The sequence below is a fragment of the Phascolarctos cinereus genome, unplaced genomic scaffold (assembly GCF_003287225.1).
Source record: "Phascolarctos cinereus isolate Bilbo 61053 unplaced genomic scaffold, phaCin_HiC Scaffold_1;HRSCAF=81, whole genome shotgun sequence".
NCBI classification, from domain to species: domain Eukaryota; kingdom Metazoa; phylum Chordata; class Mammalia; order Diprotodontia; family Phascolarctidae; genus Phascolarctos; species Phascolarctos cinereus.
The window spans coordinates 55,217,908-55,242,217 of record NW_027555514.1 but is presented as its reverse complement, the minus strand read 5'-3'; the positions used below and the strand labels follow the sequence as shown (position 1 = coordinate 55,242,217).

Below are 24,310 nucleotides of genomic sequence, written 5' to 3'. Positions count from 1 at the left end.
CAAATCTTCTAAATCTGGAAAGAGAGGATTTGTTTAAAGAAATTCCTTTAAAAGACAATTCAGTTTACACTCATTTTTTCAAAACTAGTCTATCAGATACGGGATATCCTAAATAAAGGATTTATAAATAGTTTGACACCCAAGTTTGATACACAGAGGTTTCTGGAGCAACAGCAACAACAATAATACGTACAAGGACACTTACAAAACTAAGTTACTTGAATAATTTATGCAAGTTCTTTGGAAGTTGATATTTGAAATGTTAATGGCAAGAGGGAAACCAAAGAGAGGCCATGAAACATTAAAGATGAAGAAAGGAGAAACTAAATTCTGTGTATTAAACAGATTTCACACTTAGATTCTTAATAAATGCAAAAAACGAGAGAAAGATTCATATTTTTAGCTTTTAGTACTTACCATTTAAAAATGTTTCTTTCCTTTGATGTACAACCCTCACTGGATCTTAGTACTCTAATGAGGACACACAAATCTGCATGAGTCTATAACAAGTCTGGATATTTCCATACAGAGATTAAGAATTATGGGATATTAAGGCTGGCTACATAAAAACTGAAAGACATACCCAATAAGGAAGGCAATTTTCACACATAGCTAACTGGAATTTACCAGATAAATACCAGTAAAAAAGAAGTACTAACTTAGGGAATGTTTTATCAATGGTGCTAAACTATTCAAGTTAGAAAGAAGAAAGTACCCCTTGGGTTTCAATGCTTGTCAAGAAGGTGAACGGTAACCATATGTGAAGAATAAACAAGGAATAAATTTAAATGAAATTTGTCACGAGGTCAACATAATGTCAGTGTAGCAAAAGCACACCACTGCAACAAAATATTTAAGTTTAAGACCATCAAGAATTTCCAACATTCCAAGAACAGAATAGTAAATCTGTTGAAATATTAGTTAACCATCTGTCAGGTGGTGAAAATATATTACAAAGAATACAAACCAAATATAACGAAGTTCGTATAGATGTGAAAATTTGCTAACTCAACTCATTTAACAATATATGCATTTGCATATTGTCAGTGATATATTAGCGCTTAGTAATAGAATGCAGTACAACCAGAGTATCTACAAATATTTAAGGAAGGCTAGTATGTTATCAGTGCCAAGACTTTTCAAGCTGTCTGAAAGTAAAATATTCAAAAGTATAAAATCATCAGATGAATAAAATGGCATTATTCAAAATGGAGAGAAACAAAATGAGATCAAAAGGAATCCAGAATCAAGTCAAAAACTAAAAAGAACTAAACTTAAATCAAGGGTGAGAGCTGTAAATTCATAAGCTGCTAGGCAAAGTTACGAATATAAATTACTTTGAAGTATGTTTTCCTCTCTTTAATGAATTAAAGAACACACTGTTAACGCAAAGAAATACATTTAAAATAGTCAAAGAGGATAAAAGAAATGAATCAACTTCTTAATTTCCAAAGCTGTTTATAATTTCTTAACTTCCCAGGTTCTTTAACCTCTAAATAATTACAAGACACATGGAAAATGTAGTGTATTTTATGTTTTCTTTCCAGTTTAAAAATTTCCATTCACTCCCCTTTGTCTTTGGCGTCATTGCCACCAATAAACACAGAAAACAGTTCAGAAGTCTAGTTACATATTTTCACTAAGAAAAAACCCCACAACATGTGTTTTAAACAATAAGACGTAACGTATGAGATTCTACTTAATTTATCTCATGGTCGCATGATATGTTGAGTATTTTGAAAACATCAGGGTGAAACTGAATAGCTGGTTAAATGGAGGTTATCATTTTCTATGATCTCATTGAAAATCTGGCTAATTCATCTCGATATGACAGTTAACAGTAATCAAAGGCCACAGAAAGCCATGATACATTTATGTTCTGTTTACAATTAGTGAAACATAGGGTCAATTAGTGTGAAACAAAATATAGACAACATAAACCTCTCAAATATTAATGTTAGAACATTTCATTCTCCTGCATTTTAAAAAGATATTGCAGTCTCCATAAGTCTACATAAAACTCTATGAAACATGGTAGTTTGCTTATGGCTAAAATAAAATAGTAATGTAAAATTAATTTAAGTGTTAAATATATTCACATGATCACCATTGCAATTCAAAATGGCCACTAATGAAGTCACACACAATATATGTACATAACATATATGCCACAAGTTTTGCAAGTTTGAGTTTTTCACAGACCAGCCAATTTTACCAGACATAAATAATCTTGTACCAATTTTCAGGCATTTTGAAAGGAATTAAAAGTCCTAAGTAATTTCATTCCTCTGCAAAAAATGACAATTCCCTAAAAAGTCAGTGCAAATTGAACATAGTTCTACCTTCTTCGATCACTGCACTTGATGGTGAAGATAGATTCCTATAAGTAGAGGAAAAACAAATCTTAAGATTTTAAAGGAAGGAGCTCATAACATTGTCAGCTGCACTTGGCAGAGGTTAGCCCCAATCAGCAATCTCAAGTTTGGGTCCTATAGAAGAGCCTTCTGAGTGTATGTTTGTTGTGGCTGAGGTGGCTGTTGATTGCCGGGTGGCTGAGGCAGTGCAGAAGATGCTAAATTATAGTTTGGCACCTGGGATAGAGTAGTTCCAGCATTCTGGTATACTGTGACATCAGCAGTAGCAGCAGCAGTAGGAGGAGGGCTATATACTGAAGCCTGGCTGGGGTAAGTGTTTCCTTGTACAGAACTCACCATTGTACTGAAAAAGGAAAAAAATAACAACTGAATTACATAAATATTCAGTTACATAGCATTTAGACAGAGGTAATAAAACAGGACTAAAATACTAGATATAAACAAGACTAGGTAAAGTTTAAATCTAAGCTTCCTTTCCAAAATTTCATGAATTATGAAAAATTCAAATTGAACAATGTCAAAAAAACCTTTAAAATTTCTTGTCAATTTAGTCCTAAACTTATTTTCTGCAACCACTTTTTATTAATAAATTTAAAAATTAACCCTCTCCAAAAACAGAAATGAAAAAACTTTTTTTTAAAAAATAAATGCAATACACTTTCTAGGTTGTGGCAATTAAAACAAATTTTAGTTTACTATATATTTCCCTTCAAAACCTACTATACAGATTTAAGTAAATATTTTAAGGACATTTCCATCTCTGCTACAGCAAGGTTTGTATGAAGTATCAGTAAGTCATATAATGTAGATACTTCAAAGAGACTGATGCAGTCTTCAAGCCATTTCAACTTCAAACAATACAGACTCTTTTCTAAGGTAAATATTATTAAAAGCAGAGCCAAGTTTTACCTTGATGTCAATTTGATCAACAAGTTCGATTGATTTTTCCATTAGTATTCTATATTAGATCCATTTCAGAAAAAAAAAACACTAAGTTGTTAATTTATGTTAATGGTAGGGCTGGGAAACCATTACAGTGTATATCAACTAGCTTTAAAAAGAAAAAACCTTTTAGGGGCAGCTAGGTGGCACAGTGGATAGAGCACTAGCCCAGAAGTCAGGAGGACCTGAGTTCAAATCCGACCTCAAACACATGACACTTATTAGCTGTGTGGTCCTGGGCAAGTCACTTAACCCCACTGCTTAGCAAAAAAGAAACACACAAAAAAACTCTTTTGAGAGAAATTAATGTATTTATTTATTTCAAAGAAAGTATTCAAGTAAAGACCATGTAAAGGAGAGAAAAAACCCCAACAAAACACAAAGGAATTTTTGTTTTCAGGAATTTACCTAAATTGAGAGGGATTCAAATTATTGAGGCAATTAAACACTTTTGCAGGGGGGACTTCAGTGTTTGGGCCTTAGTGTTTTATTTCTATTTGATAGTGGAGGAATAAATTCATTCCCAATATCCTAAAGGTTAGCAGTCAGGAAATAAGATCTCAGTCTGTGCTTCATTTTCTCTCCGTAATCCTTAGCAAGCCAAGAATTGAGACACATTGCCCTAAGATAATAGTAATTTAGATTAAGGTCAGTTTGGGATCACATCTATGTGTTGTGAACTGCAGGGCCAGCTTTATGTGCCAATTTAATGTGAGCTGAAGTTTGATTACAATGAAATACCTTCCTACCTGTCTGCCATTGTGCTCTACATCCCAGCTGTTACAGTAACCCTCTGGAGTTTTAGACATCAGTCTCCAAAAGACTCAAGATTAAAAGTACGTCACTTGGAGAAAAAATTATAATTTTCTACATTAATAGAAAACAGGATGCCTGGAGACTAGACAAAGATATTGACATTTTTATGAGAATAAAGGATAAGCAAATTAAATCATATGTATGGGACACCCATAAGAAAAACAGTGATGGTCAGTAGGGATAACAAAGGACAGCATGGGAGTACTCCATGTCAAATGACAAGAGGTGGGGGTAATTGGTGATTGTCCAGCACTGGATAAATTTTAATTATTTTACAATTTTGCCTAGTCCTAGTCAACTGTCAGCAGCACTAGCATCAGAGGATAAACTTCCTTGAGCCCCAAAATAATGAACTGGTGAGTATCTGTAATGCCAAAAGAATGAATGCCTCTGTAATTAATGATGAAGACCCCTATCAGACATAGTCACTTTGGGGTATTTCATGCCTACAGCTTTGCAATCATTTGGAAAGACAGCAGTGGTGGACAAAACTGAAGCCACCTGTCAATGTCTTACAACCACCAGCACCATCAGCACTCAGCACACCACACCTCACACTCACTGAACAATGAGAAGCACCAGGGTGGGCTTCTACCTGAATCCTACATATCCCATGCCCATCATACCAAAGATGATCTTCATTAGAACCACAAAAGGTCATTCTAAGAGAACTTGTAGAAAAATTAGTTTGCCATTACTCAGCAACTGCCAACCTCTCCATGACCTTGGTGGATGACAGGTATGTGTGGCAATCCCAGAGCAGACACAAGAATGTTTCCATGTGCTATGAATGTCCAGATATTATACATACCACAGGACCAATGAAAGGACCTCTGGCAGCCTTCCAACGCCCTCTTGTGTGATTGCACGGGCCTGAGACAAATTCCCCCTTTACTCAAGCTCCTCAGAATCTTTATCCTCAGTTTGTGTCCCCTTCTCAGGGAGTCCTATGCTGAACCTCCCATCCCCAAGGCCGTCAGTGTCTTCTCCCTTCACCAATTATCTTCTATCTACTTATTTACATGGTTTATACCTTAGACGAGTGTAAGCTCCAGGAAAACAGGGACTTTCTATTTTGTCTTTGCACAAGGCATAGTACCCTGTACATAAAAGTGTTTGATAAATGCACATTAAATTGAATTGCTTTTTAAATTCTGACAAGATCTTGAAAAGGCAGCTAGGTAAAAACATTTATGTAAGGTCTTCTATGTACAGGACATTGTAAAGGTGTTAGAACTATAAAGTATCATCCAGGTGAAGAGCTGCACCTCGGTTTTGCCACTTATACCAATGGAATTTGTTGAAAGGACTTCTGACCATGCTTCTTTATGTACAATCCATGAATCCTAATTCTTATGTATTAAAAAAATTACTAGTCAACTTGAAGTTTTATATTAATATTGTGATTCAAACCATAAAAATTATCAGATTAAATTTCAGAAGGACCTTTTTCAGGCATTTTCTCAAAGGCAGCAACCAAATACTTCTCAATGGAGAAAATTTCTAAGAATGAGATTTTGATCCAAGAGGCTAAATCTAATCTGATCATTTGAATACATCCATCTGGATGGTAAATGGAAAATTTAAATAAAGTTTTCCTAGTATTTATTGAAAACAAAACATTCAAATTACTTAGGGTAAGACGTCTGAGCTTGCTGAGTAGGAAGTGCTGGGTTTGCTGATGGTGGAACCGCTGCTTGGCTGAGAGAAGGTATTTGCTCCGGGGGAAGACTGTAGCTCTGAAGATGGCCCATTTGGGCACTCCCTGCCACCAAATAAGCACCACTTTGAGGCTGCCCTGGATATACCTAGAAAAATCATACATGATAAACATTAAACATCAAAAAAGTCCATTTTAACTATAAACTTAATAAACCACTGCCCCTTTAAAATATAAGGAAATATTAAAATCTTTTCAAGAGGTAAACTGTTTCCAAGGAGTCAACGTGCCTCAGACACATGACTGACTCAGGGTTCCACCTGGCAATGATCCAATGCATGGCAGTGAGATGGACTTCCGGCTCCCAAGGCTGAGGTCTCTCACCTACATTCGTGATCACCTGTGTAACAAGGAGACCCAGACATTTCTCCCAGACCCTCTCTCACTGAAGGAGGCAGTGGAGCAGTGAGAAGAGCTCTAGATCCTGAGTGAAGCCCAAGGGCCTGGGCTCAAACCCTAGACCCACCACTCCAGGGTCACTTGCATGAGCTTGGGCCAACCAGCCTGGCCTCCCTGCACCTGAGTTTGCTTGTCTATAAAAGGAGCAGGTCTAAGGGATGTCTGACATGACACCACTTCTAGCTCTACAGCTATGATCCCAATCTGTTTCCTAGAAACTCTGAGTAATTCACAGTTTATTTATTTATTCTCCGTTCCTGAGAGAACTTCAGAAGATCTTTAAGAGATCACATGTGAGCTCCCTATTTTATACTAATAGTGTTCATTTGCCCAAGTCACCAGGATGTTCTCCGGGTAGCACTTCCTGAAACAGATACAATTTGCGAAGATACTCTACAAGACAAGCAGAACTTTAGATTTTTTTTTAATTATGTTTTTATCTAAAAAGTCCTTCCCCTTAAACACATACGATGTTCAACTTCTCTTGAACATACCTAAGAAATTTACATTCTCTATATTAGAATTGTCTGGTATGTTAGATTAACATTAATGTTAGAGACTAGTCTGTTAAAATGAGATAAACAGTATACAACAAATTTTGAGACAGGTGAAAATACTTCTCAGCATATAGCTAGGTCTCAATCCATATGAATAATTAATCCCATGAAATGGCTGAATGTATTCAAATTCACCCAATTCAAAGTCATGATTATGTAAAATATGGAAAGTAGTTCCAGCCCAAGGAAATATGCAGTGCAAATTCAAATACTATGACCACTTTAGGGAATTTATTATTTGCATTAATAAGGATAGCTGTAGTCAAATCAGAGAAGAGTTTTATTTATCTTACAAATTCAACAGCAGTACTTTTATTACACAGTATTTTTGTTATCACAGAAAATAAGTAAATTTAGAATCAGGCATCTAGGTAGCTACTGACCAAGAACATTCTAGGCAGTTAAAACTCTGATTTTTAAAAAATTTAACATTTGATGTTTCTACTATGATACTCAAAAGCAGCAATGTGCGATAAGCATCCTTAGTTTACCATAACAAACTTTTTTCATCTTAAAATGTTAATCTGTTCAATATTTCTATAGTACAGAGACAAAAGACAAATGAGAATCTCCTAAATAAGTGATAGTGATGAAAACATCCCTGAATCATTTCATTAAGCTATCTTAAAATCAACACATTAAAAAAAAGCAGGCTTTTAAAAAATCCAACCATACCTGAGAACCAGAAACGCCAGGTGACTGCATGTAATACTGTTGGTTCTGTAATTTTGCATACATGGAATACATTGGGTCTTCATTCATCAATTTGTTATATAATGAAAGAGCATCCATCACTTTGACATTGAGTTCTGAAAGTTCTGAATGTTTTCTGCAATATCACACAATAAACCACGTTGTTGCTTAAAAAACTAAACTGCTTAAATGATAACCTTTATAACTAAACAATAATTGGGAATAGGGTGCTACATGGTACAAGTTAGCCTGTGGTTCTTACAAAGTGGCAGAGAATCCCTGTTCTCATTTTCAGTCTGAGCTACCCAGAAGATCTATCCTATGGCTAGTAAAATTCAAACCTATAGAAGCCAAACTGGGAAATTCTCATAGTTTATAGGGCTTATGCAACCACAACTGAAGGTTTCCCTAATTAGTTGGGGTTCAGTCACTTGCACAAAAGGAATGACCATAGTAAAATGGTCTCTTATAAGCAAGAACAGCATTCTTAAGTTATTTCTGAAAAGCCAAGATCATTGAAAGTCAACTAAATCCTCATTTCAATAAGAAAAAGGGTTTCGTGGATTTTCTTCCTGAAGTTACAAATGGATAAAGCAGTGTGGCAGTATCAGACCTGGAATCAGCAGAGGGCTAAATTCAGATTCTTACTCCATATATGATAAGAATATGAAAATGGGTATGTCACTTAATATCTCTGAACGTCAATTTCCTCATCTGAAAGATGAGGATAACTCCTTCAGAATTTGACCATGAGGTTAAGTGAGGATGTAACATTCCCTACAAACCTTAAAGTCTTCTATGACGTCTGCTATTATTGAGTCTCCTTCACTACATTTTGTGAAAAATTTCATAGATTCAGATAAAGAATTTGGTCACTTCATATTTTATAATGCAAGCAGTTAAGAAACCATCCAATTTAGAGACAGTGTTAAAAAGAAGAAGCATAGTGTTGATACAAAATGACTTATGTTCTTTACCTGTCGATATCTTCCAGTTTTTCATCAATAAGTGGTCCCATTTGGTGACAGATTGCTAAGAATACAAGATTCATTAAAGATGATTACACAGCCACGTTTTGCTATGTCCCTCCTCCTCTCCCAAGGACTAAGTAAGTCACTTTTTACCTTTGTGTCTATCCCCAGTGTCCTGCACAGTGGGTGGCACATAGAAAGTGCTTAATTAATAAATGCTTGTTGAATAATTGGTCCCCAAAATTTTGACTAAAAGTGCCTGATTCTGAGCAGCAGAAAGACTAAAAATAGCCTGGATGAGATCTAAATCACAGAAGTGAAGTGAAATTTAGAAAATTGCAAAGCACTTTAAAGCCATGAAGATGCTTAGATTTGTATATGAAATAGTATACTTTCCTTAAATTAAAAAAAGGGATAGAAAATGTAATGGGCCCAAATTACACCTAAGAAAGACTGAAAGGCTACTCTCAAGATAAAGACAAAACAGTCCCTAACCTAACACTGATCCTTTTTCATTGATTACCCTCCGTTTCATTTTAATGTGGGATATAGTGTAGTAGGCCACTAGGTAACAACCCTAATGATGCTCCCCAAGTCCCATTCATGAGAAATAATGGCTTTAATGGGAAAATAACATTTACCTTCCAAATGAAGCAGTTCTGGTAGATCTGGCTGGTCATCATTTGGATCTGCACTTTGTAACATCTGCAGAAGCTGGTCCATTTTGTCCTTCAGTAATAAAGTAGTTAGCACACAGTAACGATGGGGTCTCCTTATCTGCAGTAAGTACTATTTGACAGACAACTTTAAAATGCCCAAGAAGCCTTCACTTTAACTCCTGTGTATCTACTCAATGCACTGTCATGTGATCACCAAGTCATTTAAAATTCTCACTTATTTTTAACCCTAAAAAAAGTGATTCCTTGAAGAAGTATAACTAGATGCAGGTGTATAATCACTATTCCCCCTGTACAAATGGTGGGATCTTGAGCAGCTTCTTTGTATGAGAACCACTGAGCCCATAACACTACTAAACACACTGCTGAACCAGGACGGCAGTTCCACTGACCACTGTCTTGAGCATTAGTTCATTTTCCACCATGCTGGGAGGAAGCTGAGTTTTGGCACCTGCTTTAGCAAGTACTGACCCAGATATTTTTAGCTGTTTTCTAGTTTTAAGTGGGGTCTTCAGTGCCCTTGAGCATTCTGAGAAGTTTCACTGCCTGTCTCAGCCGTGTTTTAAATACAGCAGGTTCAAATAGATGATCAGAGGATCACTGCCTTTCTATCATCAAATCTATCTCTGATACACTCTCCTATATTTAAGAACTTGTAAGAAACATTATTTTGAATGCACAATTTAGACTTCCTATGAAGAACTTTTTAATTTTGTAAATGGAATATTCTTCTTCCCCTATGCACAGCTTAAAAAGATTCCAGAACAGTACATCAAGACAGTCTTAAGCCATAAAGATACTTAAGTGGGTTCAACAAACTCTAAGTAAAAGAATTATTTAAAAATACCTTTTAATGGGGTAGCTATGTGGCTTGGTGGACAGAGCACCAGCCCTGGAGTCAGGAGGACCTGAGTTCAAATATGGCCAGCTGTGTGACCCTGAGCAAGTCACTTAACTCCAATCGCCTCCAAAATAAAATAAAATAAAATAATCTTTTAATAGGACCACAGAATCTTACAACTGAAGAGATCTTAGAGATTATCTAGACCAACCCCTTCCTTCTGTCAAAGAGGAAATCAGCCCAAAGAAATTAAGTGACATGCCCAAAGATACACAGCTAGTTAGGGGCAGGACCAAAACATAGCTCTTAGGGATAATGAATATGTATCCTTAAATTTCAGTGATCTCAAATTTTAATTTTGGTAGCTCTTGTGTCTGACAGTCAAAGTTTTGAAACTCAAAAGAATCAAGGTATATTAAATAATCTCTGTTATTACCACCAGAACAACACAAAGAATAAAGAATCATTACCCATTTTACAATTTTACTTTTCAAATGAGTTTAAAAAGTGAAGTTCTATGTTAGAGCATATTCTCCTAGCATTAGAGTTCAACAAACAGTCTGGTACCTGCATGACACACTGCATGAATGCACAATTCTCTATCAAAGAATTTCCATTGATATGCTGTTAGAGTACCATTCGGTTAGGATGAATGGATCACTGACCTGATCGGCCTGCATTTTAATACAATGTGCTTGGGCTTTTACTGATAGCACAATTTTTCTGATTTTGGTAGAGACATCACCCTAGGTTGGTCCTCTGGGGGCAGTGTGATATAGTGGAAAGTGTGTTGGAATTAAGAGTGAGCAGAAAACTATATATGAATCCTTCTTTTGACACTTAGTAGTTATGTGATCAGGGACAAATTGTTTAACTTCTCTAAACCCCAATTTTGTCATTTGTAAGACAGGGATAATATTTGTCATACCTACATCACACTGGCATTCGTTGGGAGTGTCATGACACTCAAATATGACAATGTATGTAAGTCATTTTGTAAATAAATAATGCCAGAAATCACTATTCCCATAGTATTCCGAGACTAGTCCACAAAATCCCTAAGTCTCTGAACTGATTCCCTAAACCCAGGGTGCAGACTGCACGGACCTTGAAATTAAAAGGTTGTATGAAGGTTAGGGAGGACTTAAGAAGGACAAATCAAGGGGGAAAGTGTTAAATGATAAACTCTATTGCAGTGCTAATCTTGTTTTTATTTATGACAAGAAATTACAAAAATGCATTCCAAGAATGCCTGAAGCACATAAAATTAAGCTTTTAATTCTAGAGAATTAAAATATGCATTCCCATTACAGCAGACATGCTTTCAAATGGCACTGCAAAGTATACATTGTTTTTGGGTATAAACCAACACATAGTGTGTGTGTGTGTGTGTGTGTGTGTGTGAGAGTGTGTGTGTGTGTGTGTATGTGTGTGTGTGTGTGTGTGTGTGTGTGTAGAATGGTAGACAAACTACATTATTCTCAAGAAAAGCATATTTCAGGGGGCAGCTAGGGGGAGCAGCCGGCCCTGCAGTCAGGAGGACCTGAGTTCAAATCTGGCCTCAGACACTTGACACTTACTAGCTGTGTGACCCTGGGCAAGTCACTTAACCCCATTGCCTAGCCAAAAATAAAAGCGTATTTTATAATTTGAAGGACAAAATTTAGTGTGTGTGTGTGTGTGTGTGTGTATTTTCTAACAAAATATTCTCTCAGCATAAGTTTTCCATTTTTATTAATATCTTGCTCTAATTTTCATAATAATCTACTGGTAGATGTTAAGTTCCTATAGCAGAAATATAAATTTTTTTCAATTATATTCAGCAAACAGATGTCACTTTTAAGACAAGTTTTAGTTATACATAATCACCTTATTGAACAATTCCATTTTAAAATGAAAACAGTTATGAAGATGATAGTATACTTACTTCATCAATATATACTGGTTCAGGCTCAGGCTCTATTGTTTCCACCTGAACATCATCACTGAATTGTACCGTCTTCTTCTCTGTTTTAACTGTAATGTATAAATATTGTTTAAAATGTATGAATTACTAAATATTTTCAGTCATACTCAAAGTACTAACTGTTCAAATTGAAATTCCACCCCAAAAGGCAGCTGGATTGAGGAGAGGCTCTAATTCTTTAGAGTATAATCTGATGAATTACAACAGTTCACTTTTTCTTACTAATAATCTTAAAATTCCATTTTCAAAAGCATTTAACCTAGAAGTATCTGCAATTTTCCTTATAGTCCTTGAAAACGCATAGATGGTTCCCTTACTTCCAAATTTGTATCAAGCAGTAAGGCAAAATGATAAACACATAATAAAAGTGATGACTCTCAAAGTTTTTCATTTTATTTTGTGTCTGTTTTTCCATGTTATATATATTTTTTTAAAATCATGAAACTAAAGGATTTATAATATACTAAGATCAAAATTAATGAGGGAAAAAGCAATATCAAATCATAATGACCTTTTAAATGCTCATCATTTCATGGAAATACATACATGGAAATATAGCAATTAAATTGACAAAACTGCTATTTAATGAATCAAAATTTTTTTAATGCTCTCACATACTATAGGGTACTAAGTAAATGCTTGAAACCTATCAGGAAGAAAAAGAACCAAACAAAACCCCTACCTAACAACCAAAATGGATGGAGAGTACATGAAAACCCCATCTAATGAGTGTTTTTGGTAGGCTTGGTAATAGTGTCCTAATCTATCTGCCTATATTTTTCAGACAAACCACATTTTGCAATGAAAAAGTAACTTGGTTAAATTGCTTAAAAGCCATTTGGCACTTCCTAGAAGTAGGAAGCTCACCTTCCTCTCTCCTACCATCCTAATATCCTGTCTAAAACAACCATTACATTCACTGGTAAATGATACATCTATGGGTACTTATTGGTGTGTAAAGTACTGAAAATGCAGTTGTCAGGAACATATATCTTACTTGGACTACTGTGATAACTGGTCTCAAGGATCGGATCAATCCCTACCTCCTCAGTGAAACCATTTTTGTTTTTACCTTTTCTCTATCTGTCTGTGTCTTTCCGTCTGTCTGTCTGCCTGTCTCTCTCTGTCTCATACATGTACATATGCATGCACACATACCTATACACACATATGTACATAAATATATATACATATATGTGTGTGAGTGCACACATGTGTTATTGCTGTCCCCTAGAAGGTAAGCTCCTTGAAGAAAGAAAGCTGCTCCCTAGATTCCCAATGCCTTACACCAAGTAAGGAATCAATAAAGCCTTGATGAACTGAATTTTTATTCATATTACAAAAGTGCCAGCATCCAAAAGGAAATTATTAAGAGAATTTTTGCCAGGTTTTTTTTTTCTGCATGCAGTCATGTATCTTCTTTTTTTAGTTTTCTTATTTGTAAAACAGGGAAAACAGTGCAGTTCTAGGCATATAATAGGTGTTTAATAAATGCCTGTTTCCTCCCCCCCCACCTAAGCTGATTATAAAGCAAAATCCTCTACTCCAGTACATGTTTCAGCTGGCTCATTTTAAAACATAAGCTGTATTTCGGGCAGCCCACAGGAATGTCCTTGCACTAAAATGGGCCACCAGGAAAACAAGGATGTCCAGAATATGCTGCTCTCTGCAGTAGGTTGTTAAGCACATGGAAAGCGAGAAACACTTTCTGGAGTTCCTGACCACAGAATAACATGTGACATCCAGCCTAGCACAAGCACTTTGCATGAACAATGTAACTGGAAAGAAAAAAATCCAATGAATGTTCTATAATTATAATAACTAAACTTAGCACCAAAAAGGTGAGAAAATGCAGTCCCCTCCCTTCCTAGCAAAAGTGGAAGTTATGGGTGTCTGAACATTGCATATGCTGTCAAACTCGATGTGTTAAGTTAGTTTTGCTAAACTCCTTATTTTGTTATGTTTTGTTACAAGGAATATAACTATGGTTTGGGGAGGAAGAATATATTCATATAAGACAGTGAGGTAAAAATAAAATTTATCAATAATTTTAAGAAGAAAAGCAACGATAAAAAGCCAGAACGTGGTCCAATGTGCTCCATCCCATGGGAAAAAAAAAAATTAACTAACCTGGAAACTGAAAAAGTATGTGGTTTCTCTACCTTGGATTTGTTTGTAATGATTGTGTGGCCCCAATACTATTAACATGTCTGGCTAATAAACAGAAATTTTAAAGGAAGTAGGGCCTGAAAAAGGCATTAGCAGACATTTACGGAATATTAATAAATATAAAATTGGGACAGCAATGCACTAGATGTCTGCCTAAAAGAAAAGATGGTTCAGGCTTTATGTGGTAATAGCTGACCCAGCAGAAGTCTCTATCCCTGTAAATTCAAACATGATATAGCTACTTCTGATTGGTTTAGTAGGTATTTAGAATTTTTTTGAAAGAGAAAAGTTCTAATATTTAAAGAAATTGGTGATGAGTTCCTCACTAGGTACAAGATTATCCTATGTATAACAGCATTCTTAATACAAAGTTTGCATAATACTCACTCATTTCTGGTTCAGCACTGAGGTCAGCTGTCACAAAATTAGAAGGAAACAACCCTATGCCCTGATGAGTTTCACCTTTCCACCAGTTGGGATCACTAAAATTAATGGAAACATCCTTTTCAGCACATATTAAAACATTAAACATTGTGGCAGAATGTTGTCGGTTCTATGTGAAATAAATGTGTTTGAAATAAAGAAATTACAGATAGAAGGAAATAGAAAATAAAAGTGTAACAAAAAAATATACACAACATAGAAAAGTCTTTCATTAAAGATCAACATGTACCATCAGTAGTAGCAAATCCAACTGCGGAACAAGGCTATGTGTGAGATGTTATTAAGATAAAACTGTTGCTGCTAAATAATTTAGTTAATAATGAAAATTGTTAAGTGTAGTGTTTGACAATTACATTCAATTAGATTATGCATAATGTGTGTGTATACACACATACAAAATGTACATATAAGTGTGTATGTGTCCAGAACCATGATTTCACTGGATAAGACATAAATGTGTGAATGAACAAATGAATGAAAATGAACACAAATGAAAAGCAGTTATTATGTGCCAAGCACTAGCGATAAAAATAGAAAAGGCTATGCAGTCCCTGTTCTCAAGGAGATCACATTCTAATTAGGGCAGACAACAGATAAAAGGAAATTGGGTTGCAGGGTGTTTAGAAAATCCAGTTAAATTTTAAGGGTGTAAGACTGGTCCTTGGGTTACAATAGTATTTAGATGACAGCGCAGGAAGAGAGGAATTCTGCAGATCATAGAGGCAGGGCAGGTGGTAAGGTCTGAAGGACCTTAAATGGCAGAAGAAAGGCAGCTGTGCCTAGGGGTCCTCCATTTTATGAATAAATTGGTGACTTCCATCTCCCCCAAGCCACGTGAACATTCAAGTACACTACATCAGTGGATGATTCTGAGTGGCTCCAGCATGGGGAAAGGAGTAAAGGAAGAAAGCGGGGTGTGGAGGGTTGAGGGAGATGAATTTATAGAGTTAGATAACTGCCAAGGGACACTGAGAAATTAAGTGAATTAAGTGCCCAGAGAAACACAGCCAATGTATCAGAGACAGAACTTGAAGCCACGTCTTCTTGACTCCGATGTCTATTCTCATTCTAACATACCATTCTGCCTCTCAATATAAAGATACAATACTTTTAAGTCCAAAACACTCTTTCGTATATATATATATAAACTTAAATGATAGTTACCTGTCATCAAGAACTGTAATGATTTCTCCAGCTTTAAATGTTAGTTCATTATCTTCCGCAGCTTCAAAATCATAGATAGCACGAACTTTCCTACCCTCATGTTGGTGGTTAGTTAAGAGGCTTGATGTGCTTGGATACAAATTGGAAAGTGTGGTTGGCTGTTGCCTTTGTTCTTTCAATGACAACTCAATGGCTGAAAAACAGTTAAATTTTTAAAATATTTGGCTTATATATTCTCCACTCCCAAGCATACTAGGTCATTTGAATTTGACAGTTAACATGGGATCTAGAGCTTGAAGGACTCTTGTAAATCACTAAGTTCCAGCCTCCTCCTTTCAAAGAGGAATAAACTAAGACATAGAGGGGTTATCTGACTTGCCCAAGGTAATAAGCAAGAGAATAAGGACTACTATTCAATGCAAAATAAAGAATTTTGAAATTTTGAAATAAGAGGCTATTCCCTTTCAGAAAAGCAAAAAGCTTAGCCAACTACAATGCTTAAATTACCTCATGATCAGTTTTTACAATGTTACATCATTTCACTTAACTTACATAATTAAGAAATCACCACCATCCACAAAAGACATACAACTTTTAATGTTTAAAAAAGTATATAAATTAAGTTACCTTGCATAATCAAAAATCAAACTCTCATATCAAACCTTTTTGACCTCATTGTTTAATTTAAAAATATTCTCCTAACACTCTCTCTTTCTTGTATTTTTTCTAGACCAAATAATGAAGGATTACTCAACAAATACAAGATACAGAAATCTAAAATTGTAGTCGCTTGATAACATTTTGTAAAAGAAGACTCTATTTGCAAGAATAAGTTCTTTTAAGTTTTTAATACTATCTATAAAACTAAAGTGATGATGAAAGAAAATGGATGCAATTTAAAGTATTTTAAGTTTGTAACAAACAGTACTACACCTAGATAAGTAGTGTTAAGGGACAGGACTCATATCCTTGCTATAACATTCACATTCATATGCACATTGTGCTAAATTCAACTATGCACCTGGAGTAATGAGATACCTGGGGAAGGGACAAAAAGGCCCAAGGCTGATTGATTTAAAAATCAGAATTGGAAAGTAAATCTTTCTCACAGTTTAACTGCTTACTCAGCTCTTCATCCTCTGCAGTGTGACCACTGGGTGGTAGAAGAGGAATTTTACCTTTAAGTTAGTTCCACTAGGATAATAAGGTAATGGTATTTCTGGCTAATTCAACAGTGATGAAGGCAAGAGTGAAGACAAAAAAGATAACAAATTTTTGTCAGGAAGACACAAACTATAAACTTTGCAAGAAAAAGTGCTTAGCTTCTGCAATGAACTATAACCTTTTCATGGAGATGAACTACTTTCTGGCTGAGAAGGAATTCAAAGCCAGTCAATTTAAGGAACCTGCAAGGGTAATTTTGACTACACAAAAGACTAGAAAATACTTTCATTATAACAGTAAAATTATTTTGATCTCCACCTTAGAGAGACTAAACTGAGCCTGAGAGGTTAAGGGTCTGCTGATTATCACCTAAGTATCTAAAGTGGGATGTGAACTGGAATCCATTTAATGGGATGAAGTCCAGCACTCTATCAATCTATACTATGCTGCTTTGTTTCTGGGTTGCCTTCACAAGATAGTTAGCAAGGGTAGAGAAGGACCAAGACCAGGTGGGGTGACCTCAGCTCTGAGAGCCGAGAAAGGCTGTCCCCTTTTCTCTTCCTCTGTGTCTACAGTTGCAGTTAAGTCCTTACATGAGTTTGAGTTCAAGCCTTTTGTAATTACTGAATTTTTTTATGAAAGCTGATCAACCATCACTTCTACGCTATTCACCTATTCCTCAACTGTGTACAGTGGCACTAAAATGGAGGAAACCCATAAATAGCATGAAGTATGGAAATAAAGATGGAGAGAGAATGAAACTTCTCTGTCTGGGCTGTCCAGAAGGAGGACAAGGAATTCTTTCCTTTCCCACTTCTGGCTTGGGGCTGTGCCCAAGTGAAAGAGGAAATATTACGGTTTTGATTTTATGATAATCCTTATAAGATTGTCAAAAGCAGAGACAGAGGAAGTATATGACTCAAGACCATACATTCCTGGTCCATGGAATCATGAGTAGCAAGAGTGTGGTGGTCTAGAGAGGCCTTCTTAGTTGTACTTCTGGCCTCTAAGATGCAGAGCAACCTGGTGAAAGGAGAAGGTGTAGTCTGGAAAGAATTTTTGCTGCCCACACACCTTTCTGGGGTAGGAGCTGCTCTCTCACTGAAACCCTTGAAGCCTTTGAAGTCCACCTGTGGCTTACAAATTTGTCACAGACAAAAGTTTAAATAGAAAAAGAAAAGGTAAAGTTTGGGTCTTTGCTGATGTGGTAAATATTTCCCCTAATTCTTGAAATCAATCCAATGCTTTAAACTTCAATGCAGAAAGGCAATCAAATTGTAGAAATGTATTTTCTACAACTTGATTTCTAAAATACCTATATATTTTCTCATTGAAGGTGAAAGTAACTTGCGCAAAGTACCAAAGGCATGACTTGGCCCCAGTTCTCCCTGATGTCCAATGCAGTAAGCTGTTCTCTTATCACAGTTAACCAAAGTTCTTATTTGCATGTTATACTAAAACAAATGTTATCTTATATTTCTACACAAATCTTAGGATATCAAAAAGAACAACTTAAAGTCAGCCTATACAGGAAAAACTAGTATGGTCACCATCGCCCTTAAAAATCCTTTAAATCATCTATGATAAGACAGTATATTTCTTTTTTTTTTCTAATTAATTAATTTATTTTTAGTTTTCAACAATCACTTCCACATGCTTTTGAGTTTTAAATTTTCTTCTCCTCCATCCCCACCTCCCTCCCCAAGATGGCATACAGTCTGATATAGGCTCTACATATACATTCCTATTAAACATATTTTCACATTAAAGACAGTATATTTCTAAACAGATGTACCAGTAAAGGGTTTCTTTAAGAGAAAGCAGCTAATAGTCAAAAGAAGATAGATTTGGGATTGTTACCATGGAAAGGAATGCATGCAAATTTCTTTTTTGGTGGCACAGTGGATAGAGAACTGGCCTGGAGTCAGGAGGACCTGAGTTTAAATTCAGCCTCAGACACTTGATACTTACTAGCTGTGTGACCCTAGGCAAGTCACTTAACCCCACTGCCTAGCCAAAAACAATAAATAAACAAATAATTTATTTATTTTTTGTGACATCCAGTTAAGCTACTGATTATAAAGGAGGTAGGAACCAGGGTTTCTATTCAGGCAGAAGGAAAAAAAGTAGGTAGACTGAAAATCAGGGGAAAAATAGTCTTGAAAGTGCTTCACACTCCAGCTTAATCACAGTAGAAGGTATTGCACATGACTGTTTCTTCCTCCAGCTTTGCCACGAGACAGATAAAAGGAATTACAGGGAACATGGCAGGGGTGTTCTAGATGCCCAAGAACGCTAGGAAAGTCAACTAAAGCTGTCACACTCATAAGCTCTATCAGTTTAGGCATAATAAACAGACTGCCTGTGGATAAGATGAATGAGAGAGTCAAGAATTCCACTCATTTAAGTGAGATCTTCATACTTCCAGGGCATGTGAGAACTAAGGCAGACTGAGAGAAAAGTAGATTTCCTTATCATATGTGAACTCACTCCAGGGCATATTCTCATCCAGTGGAAAGGGTGGGAAAGGTTAAGAATAGTCCATGTTTTTAAATTGATGTCTGCCTCTGTTTCTCCTCTTTCTGCTCTCTGCACGGCACGTGTAGTTGAAGTCATCAAAGTTAGATGTGCTTATAATGCGATCACACTGTATCTCTATGACCAGCAATCCGTGGGGCAGTGGTGTTTATTTTTTGAAAAGATAAGTGTGTTCACTAATTCCACAAAAAGCTCAATGATTTTAAAATTAAACTGTAATCACTGACCCTGAAGAGTCACATGGATATGGTAAGTCTTGCTCTGAAACAATGACATTCTCTCTCCGTCAGCAGTCGCTCAGTGCACTCACCTTTTGCTAGGTCTTCTTCTTCCTTTTTGGTAGCCACAGTACCAGGATCCTTGGCGACAAGAGCTGGGCTTGCTTTGGCTTGTTCCGCAGCCTAACCCAAAGAAATAAACACAATACTTCACAACTGGTCTAAAATTTTTTTTATATACTTAAGTACCTAATGGCTGCCAGGATTTTCATACTTACCCTTAACAGAATACTCCCAAAAAGGCAAACCCAGGATGATTGACATCCACATTGCAAGGAAATGGAGATCAAGATCGGGGCCAACAGACTAGAAATAACTCTCCAGACTGGAAGAAGCCTCTCTAACACTCCGTGAATGAGGAAGATTTGAGCCAAAAGCGCCACCTAAAACTGGTTTATGTTCATCTCATATGGAAAAGAGCTTGTAGCCTAGTTTTCACAAAGCTGATGGAAATTTTACACCCGACAGAATTTTTTTGGGCCCATTACAGATCGCAAGTCATTCTGATATACCAGATGCATCAAAAAATATTCTATATAGAACTCTTTGACCAAAAAAACCAAACAACTCTTTGACCTAAAGAGATCAAAGAAAGAAGGAAAAGACCCATATGCATACAAATAAATCAACGTGTACTTTTTGTCGTAACAAGTGAATACCCATCAACTAAGGAATGGTTGAATAAATTTTGGTATAGGAGTACAATGGAATATTATTGTACAATTTTTTAAAATGATAAAAGGAGATGGAAAATGCTACTCACATCCACAGAAAGAACTATGGAGTCTGAATATAGATCGAAGCATGCTATTTTCTCTGGGTTTTTTTGTTTTTTATTTCTCATGGTTTTTCCTTTTTGTTCTGATTCTTCTTTGTCATCACAGCATCACATTAGTCATCACAACATGACTAAGGCGGAAATGTTTAATTTGATTGTACACATATAGCCTATATTAGATGGCATGCAGTCTTGCGGAGGGGGAAAGGGGAAATTTTAGAACTCAAAATCTTATAAAAGTCAATGTTGAAAACTAATAATAAATAAACTTTTAAAAATAAGGAAAAAATTATGAAAGGAATGGATTCAGAAAAATCTGGAAAAACTTATAAGAATTAATGCAGAGTAAAGAGAGTCGAACCAGAAGAACCATTTATAAAATGACTACAATGCTCTAAAATAAAATAATTTTGAAAGACAAGAACTCCAATAAATGTAATAACCAATCTGGACTCCAGAAGACTGATGGTGAATTATGTTTGCCATATATGGGAAGACAGGTAGTAAAAGCAAGAGACATGGCTGGTATGTTAATTTGTTTTGTTTTACCATACTTTTTCACTATAAGGAAGGACTTTTATTGGGGGTGGGAAGGGAATAACAGTGATGCAAAAATAAAAGAGGAAAGGAAAGGGAAGAGAGAACACAGAAAAAGGGAAAGAGAGCTGAGGGTAGTAGAGGGAAGCAAAGGGAAGAGGTAGCAGGGGAGGGGAGTGCAGAGCAAATTATCAATGAAATGTGAAAATCACACAGAAAGACATTCAAAAGTGGACAAAGACAAGTAAGATAGTTCTGGTACTTCTGTGTTAAATATCAGGTATACTTTTTAAAAATAAGTTGTACACAATGAAACTCACATGTTCTTTGCATGCAAAAATGTTTATATTGATGCTTATCAAGTTCATCATAAAAATCTTTTAAAACACTACATATAACATTTTGCACATCAAATTATTTTGCATATTAAATTTAACATAATTTCTTCAGAAAATAATTATAAATTTGCTATTAAATTTACTTGGAAAATTTTAAAATTTTCATTACAAATGGAGATGCAAGTTGCTAAACTTTACAGAATTTAGGATTTCTTAGATTTTGTCAGTTTATGTGAAGCAGGAAGCAGCTGGCTAACTAATTACTACTAACTTGGGGAATCAGGTTCCAAGTGCACACCAAAGTTACAAAGGATTGCTCCACTGGCTAGAAGAACAAAGATCACCTTGTGAAAACTGCCAGTGATGCTGATTAAAATGCCCAGCATTTGGCCCTTGTTACTACCCTACCCTAAGACTTAACTGCTTAATAAAAATAACCTGTATGTCAATAGGTGAGGGCTTGTGATATACTAAGTATGGGAATTCCCTCCAGTGACACATCTTCCTAGAAAGCTGTCTGATGCTCAAAGAAGCTAAATAACTTACTTAGTATCACATGGTCACAAAGCTGTTAAATGTCAAAAGGGATCTGAACCCAGGTCTTTCTGGCCCCCAAATCCAGCAATATATCCATTTTAACACACACTAACTTTTAAAAGTATGGCTTATATAAACAAGGTATAGGCCAACATCTTACATAGTGTATATAAGATTCAAATGGCTACAAGGCTTAGACATAAAGGATAACATCATATAGAAGAGGAATGAGAAAAAAATTACCTTTAAGACTTTTGGATAGCGGAAGAGGTCATGACCAATCAAGAGATAGAAGAGATCAGAGAAGCTAAAATGGATGGCTTTGATTACATAAAGTTGAAAGGACTTTGCAAGAACAAAACCAATGCAGCCAAAATTAAAAGAGAAACATAACTGGAGAAAAAAAAATCTTCACAGAAAGTTTTTCTGATAATGGTTTAATGTCCTATATATAAGTACTTGATTCAAAGTTAGAAGAATAAGAGTTATTTCTCAATTGATAAATGGTCAAACAATTTGAACCGGCAGTTTCCTAAAGAAGAAAACCAACCTATCAGAAGCCATATAAAAAAATACTTGAAATCACTAATAATTAGAGAAATGCATTCAAATAACTCCAAGCAAGTTTCCCTTTCGCAACCCTCAGACTGAAAAACGTCAAATGTTGGAGAGGCTACAGGAAAACACGCTGATGTTACTCAGTGTTGATGGATTTCTTAATTGATCCAGCCAAATATGGAAAGCAATTCAGAACTATACCCTAAAAGTTAGAAAAGTGATTATATCTACATATAGCCATCTCCTATTACAAAACTAAATCCCAGTCCCTAAATTCTTTGTATTACTAACGTGAGATTCTCAGAATTATTTATCATTATTTCTCACATTCTTGCCCTTTCAGAACCAGGGATGAGTACCAAGTGGGAATTCTACTCTACCTTGTCCTTTATTTATGATGCATATATCAAAATACTCCTCTCCACTTTCCTATCTGCCTTCACTATGAACCCCATCAAATTAGTTTCCCTAACACAGTCACAGCTACAGTTTCCTTAATGCATCTTTTGCTAAATGTAACAAAGAAACACAAGCCTTCTAGCTGGAACACTTTATGCATACTGAATCAATGCTAATTCATTGTTTCCAAGTCGTTTTACCTTTAGGCTCAGCTTTGTAATTTACTTGCTACTACCATAGGAATGCATAAAAATCTTACTTTCAGCTGTTTAGCCTCTACCCCCCACCAATACTCTAGCTCTTGACTTTCCATTTTACTTAATTTTTATTTCTAACACATTTAGATTACACAAAACCCTTAAGTTTATCTTAAATAATGATTTTCATAAGGATGATTTCCAAATGGATTTTTCATTGGGTAATCAGAAATACCATTTCGTGTGATATTTGATCATCTCACTTCAGTGTTTGTACTAGAAAAAGGAACCACTATCACAGTAACTACAGTTCGTGCATCATCTCTTTTACAAAGAATAAAGAACTTAACAAGATTCTCCAACTTAAGTCAAAGTATGCCAATACCAGAGATTTCAGTGCTCTAGTGAATGAAGGGAAGAATGGTAAAATATATGATTCAGTATTAATAAATCAAAAAGGCCAAAGGGTAGTAGAATTGGAATCTAAGGAAATGTCCACCAACTGAGTAATGGTTGAACAAATAATGAAATATTAATATAATAGAATATTATTGCCCAGTAAGAAATGATGAAGTAGATGATTTTAGAGAATCTTAGGAAGTATGAATTGATGATGCACAGTGAAATGAACAGAATCAGAACAGAAATTTATACAATAACAATAACACTGTAAAGAAAACACAACTCAAAACCTAATTACAATAATGACCAACCAAATCTCCAGAACACCTGAATTAAGCAACGACCCACCTCCTGAGAGAGATTAGAGACTCAAGGTGCAGAAAAAGACATACCCTTTTGGACAAGTCAATGTGTGCATGAATTTAACAATTTTTTCTTTCTTTTTGTTACAAGGGTGTTTTTTTTAATGGGGGGAAGGTGAAGGGAGAGAGAAGGGAATATTAGAAATAGTGACACTGAAAAATAAAGGAAAATACAGACAAACGAGAACAGAAGTTCAGAAGAAAGCACAGGCAAGAAGGAAAATCTTGCAAGTAATGTTTGGAACTTAAATACTCTAAAAAATATGAAATGGAGACTCATATACAATCTTCTTTTTGTACTCTGCTATGTATAAGGAAATGATCAGGTTTATGTGTTTAAGTTCAGGGAAAAATAATTTAATTAAAGGGAAAGAGGAGAGGATCAATGACAATAGAGTTTTTACAGAGATCAAAGAACAAATGAGCTCACATCTGATGGCCTCAAGCACAATAAATGGGAGAGACAGGCATCTAATAAGAGTTCTAGA

At 35.6% G+C, this 24,310-nt stretch overlaps 1 protein-coding gene across 2 annotated transcripts in view; it reads right to left on the bottom strand.

Moving 5' to 3' along the window:
- Positions 1-1,514: 1,514 nt before the first annotated feature.
- The window catches only part of STAM (signal transducing adaptor molecule), a 56,097-nt gene continuing 33,301 nt past the window's right edge, over positions 1,515-24,310 (bottom strand). Inside the window, exons 6-14 of one of the 2 annotated variants that reach the window (XM_078151926.1) lie at positions 19,747-19,837; positions 15,735-15,927; positions 14,514-14,608; positions 11,919-12,007; positions 9,115-9,250; positions 8,480-8,534; positions 7,485-7,638; positions 5,766-5,941; positions 1,515-2,718 (exon numbers count right to left, since the gene is read on the bottom strand). In XM_078151926.1, the coding sequence (XP_078008052.1) occupies positions 2,490-2,718; positions 5,766-5,941; positions 7,485-7,638; positions 8,480-8,534; positions 9,115-9,250; positions 11,919-12,007; positions 14,514-14,608; positions 15,735-15,927; positions 19,747-19,837 (1,218 nt within the window). In that variant the 3' untranslated portion in view covers positions 1,515-2,489. The remainder of the gene's footprint in view (positions 2,719-5,765; positions 5,942-7,484; positions 7,639-8,479; positions 8,535-9,114; positions 9,251-11,918; positions 12,008-14,513; positions 14,609-15,734; positions 15,928-19,746; positions 19,838-24,310) is intronic. The other variant, XM_020966878.2, reaches the window with a different exon arrangement.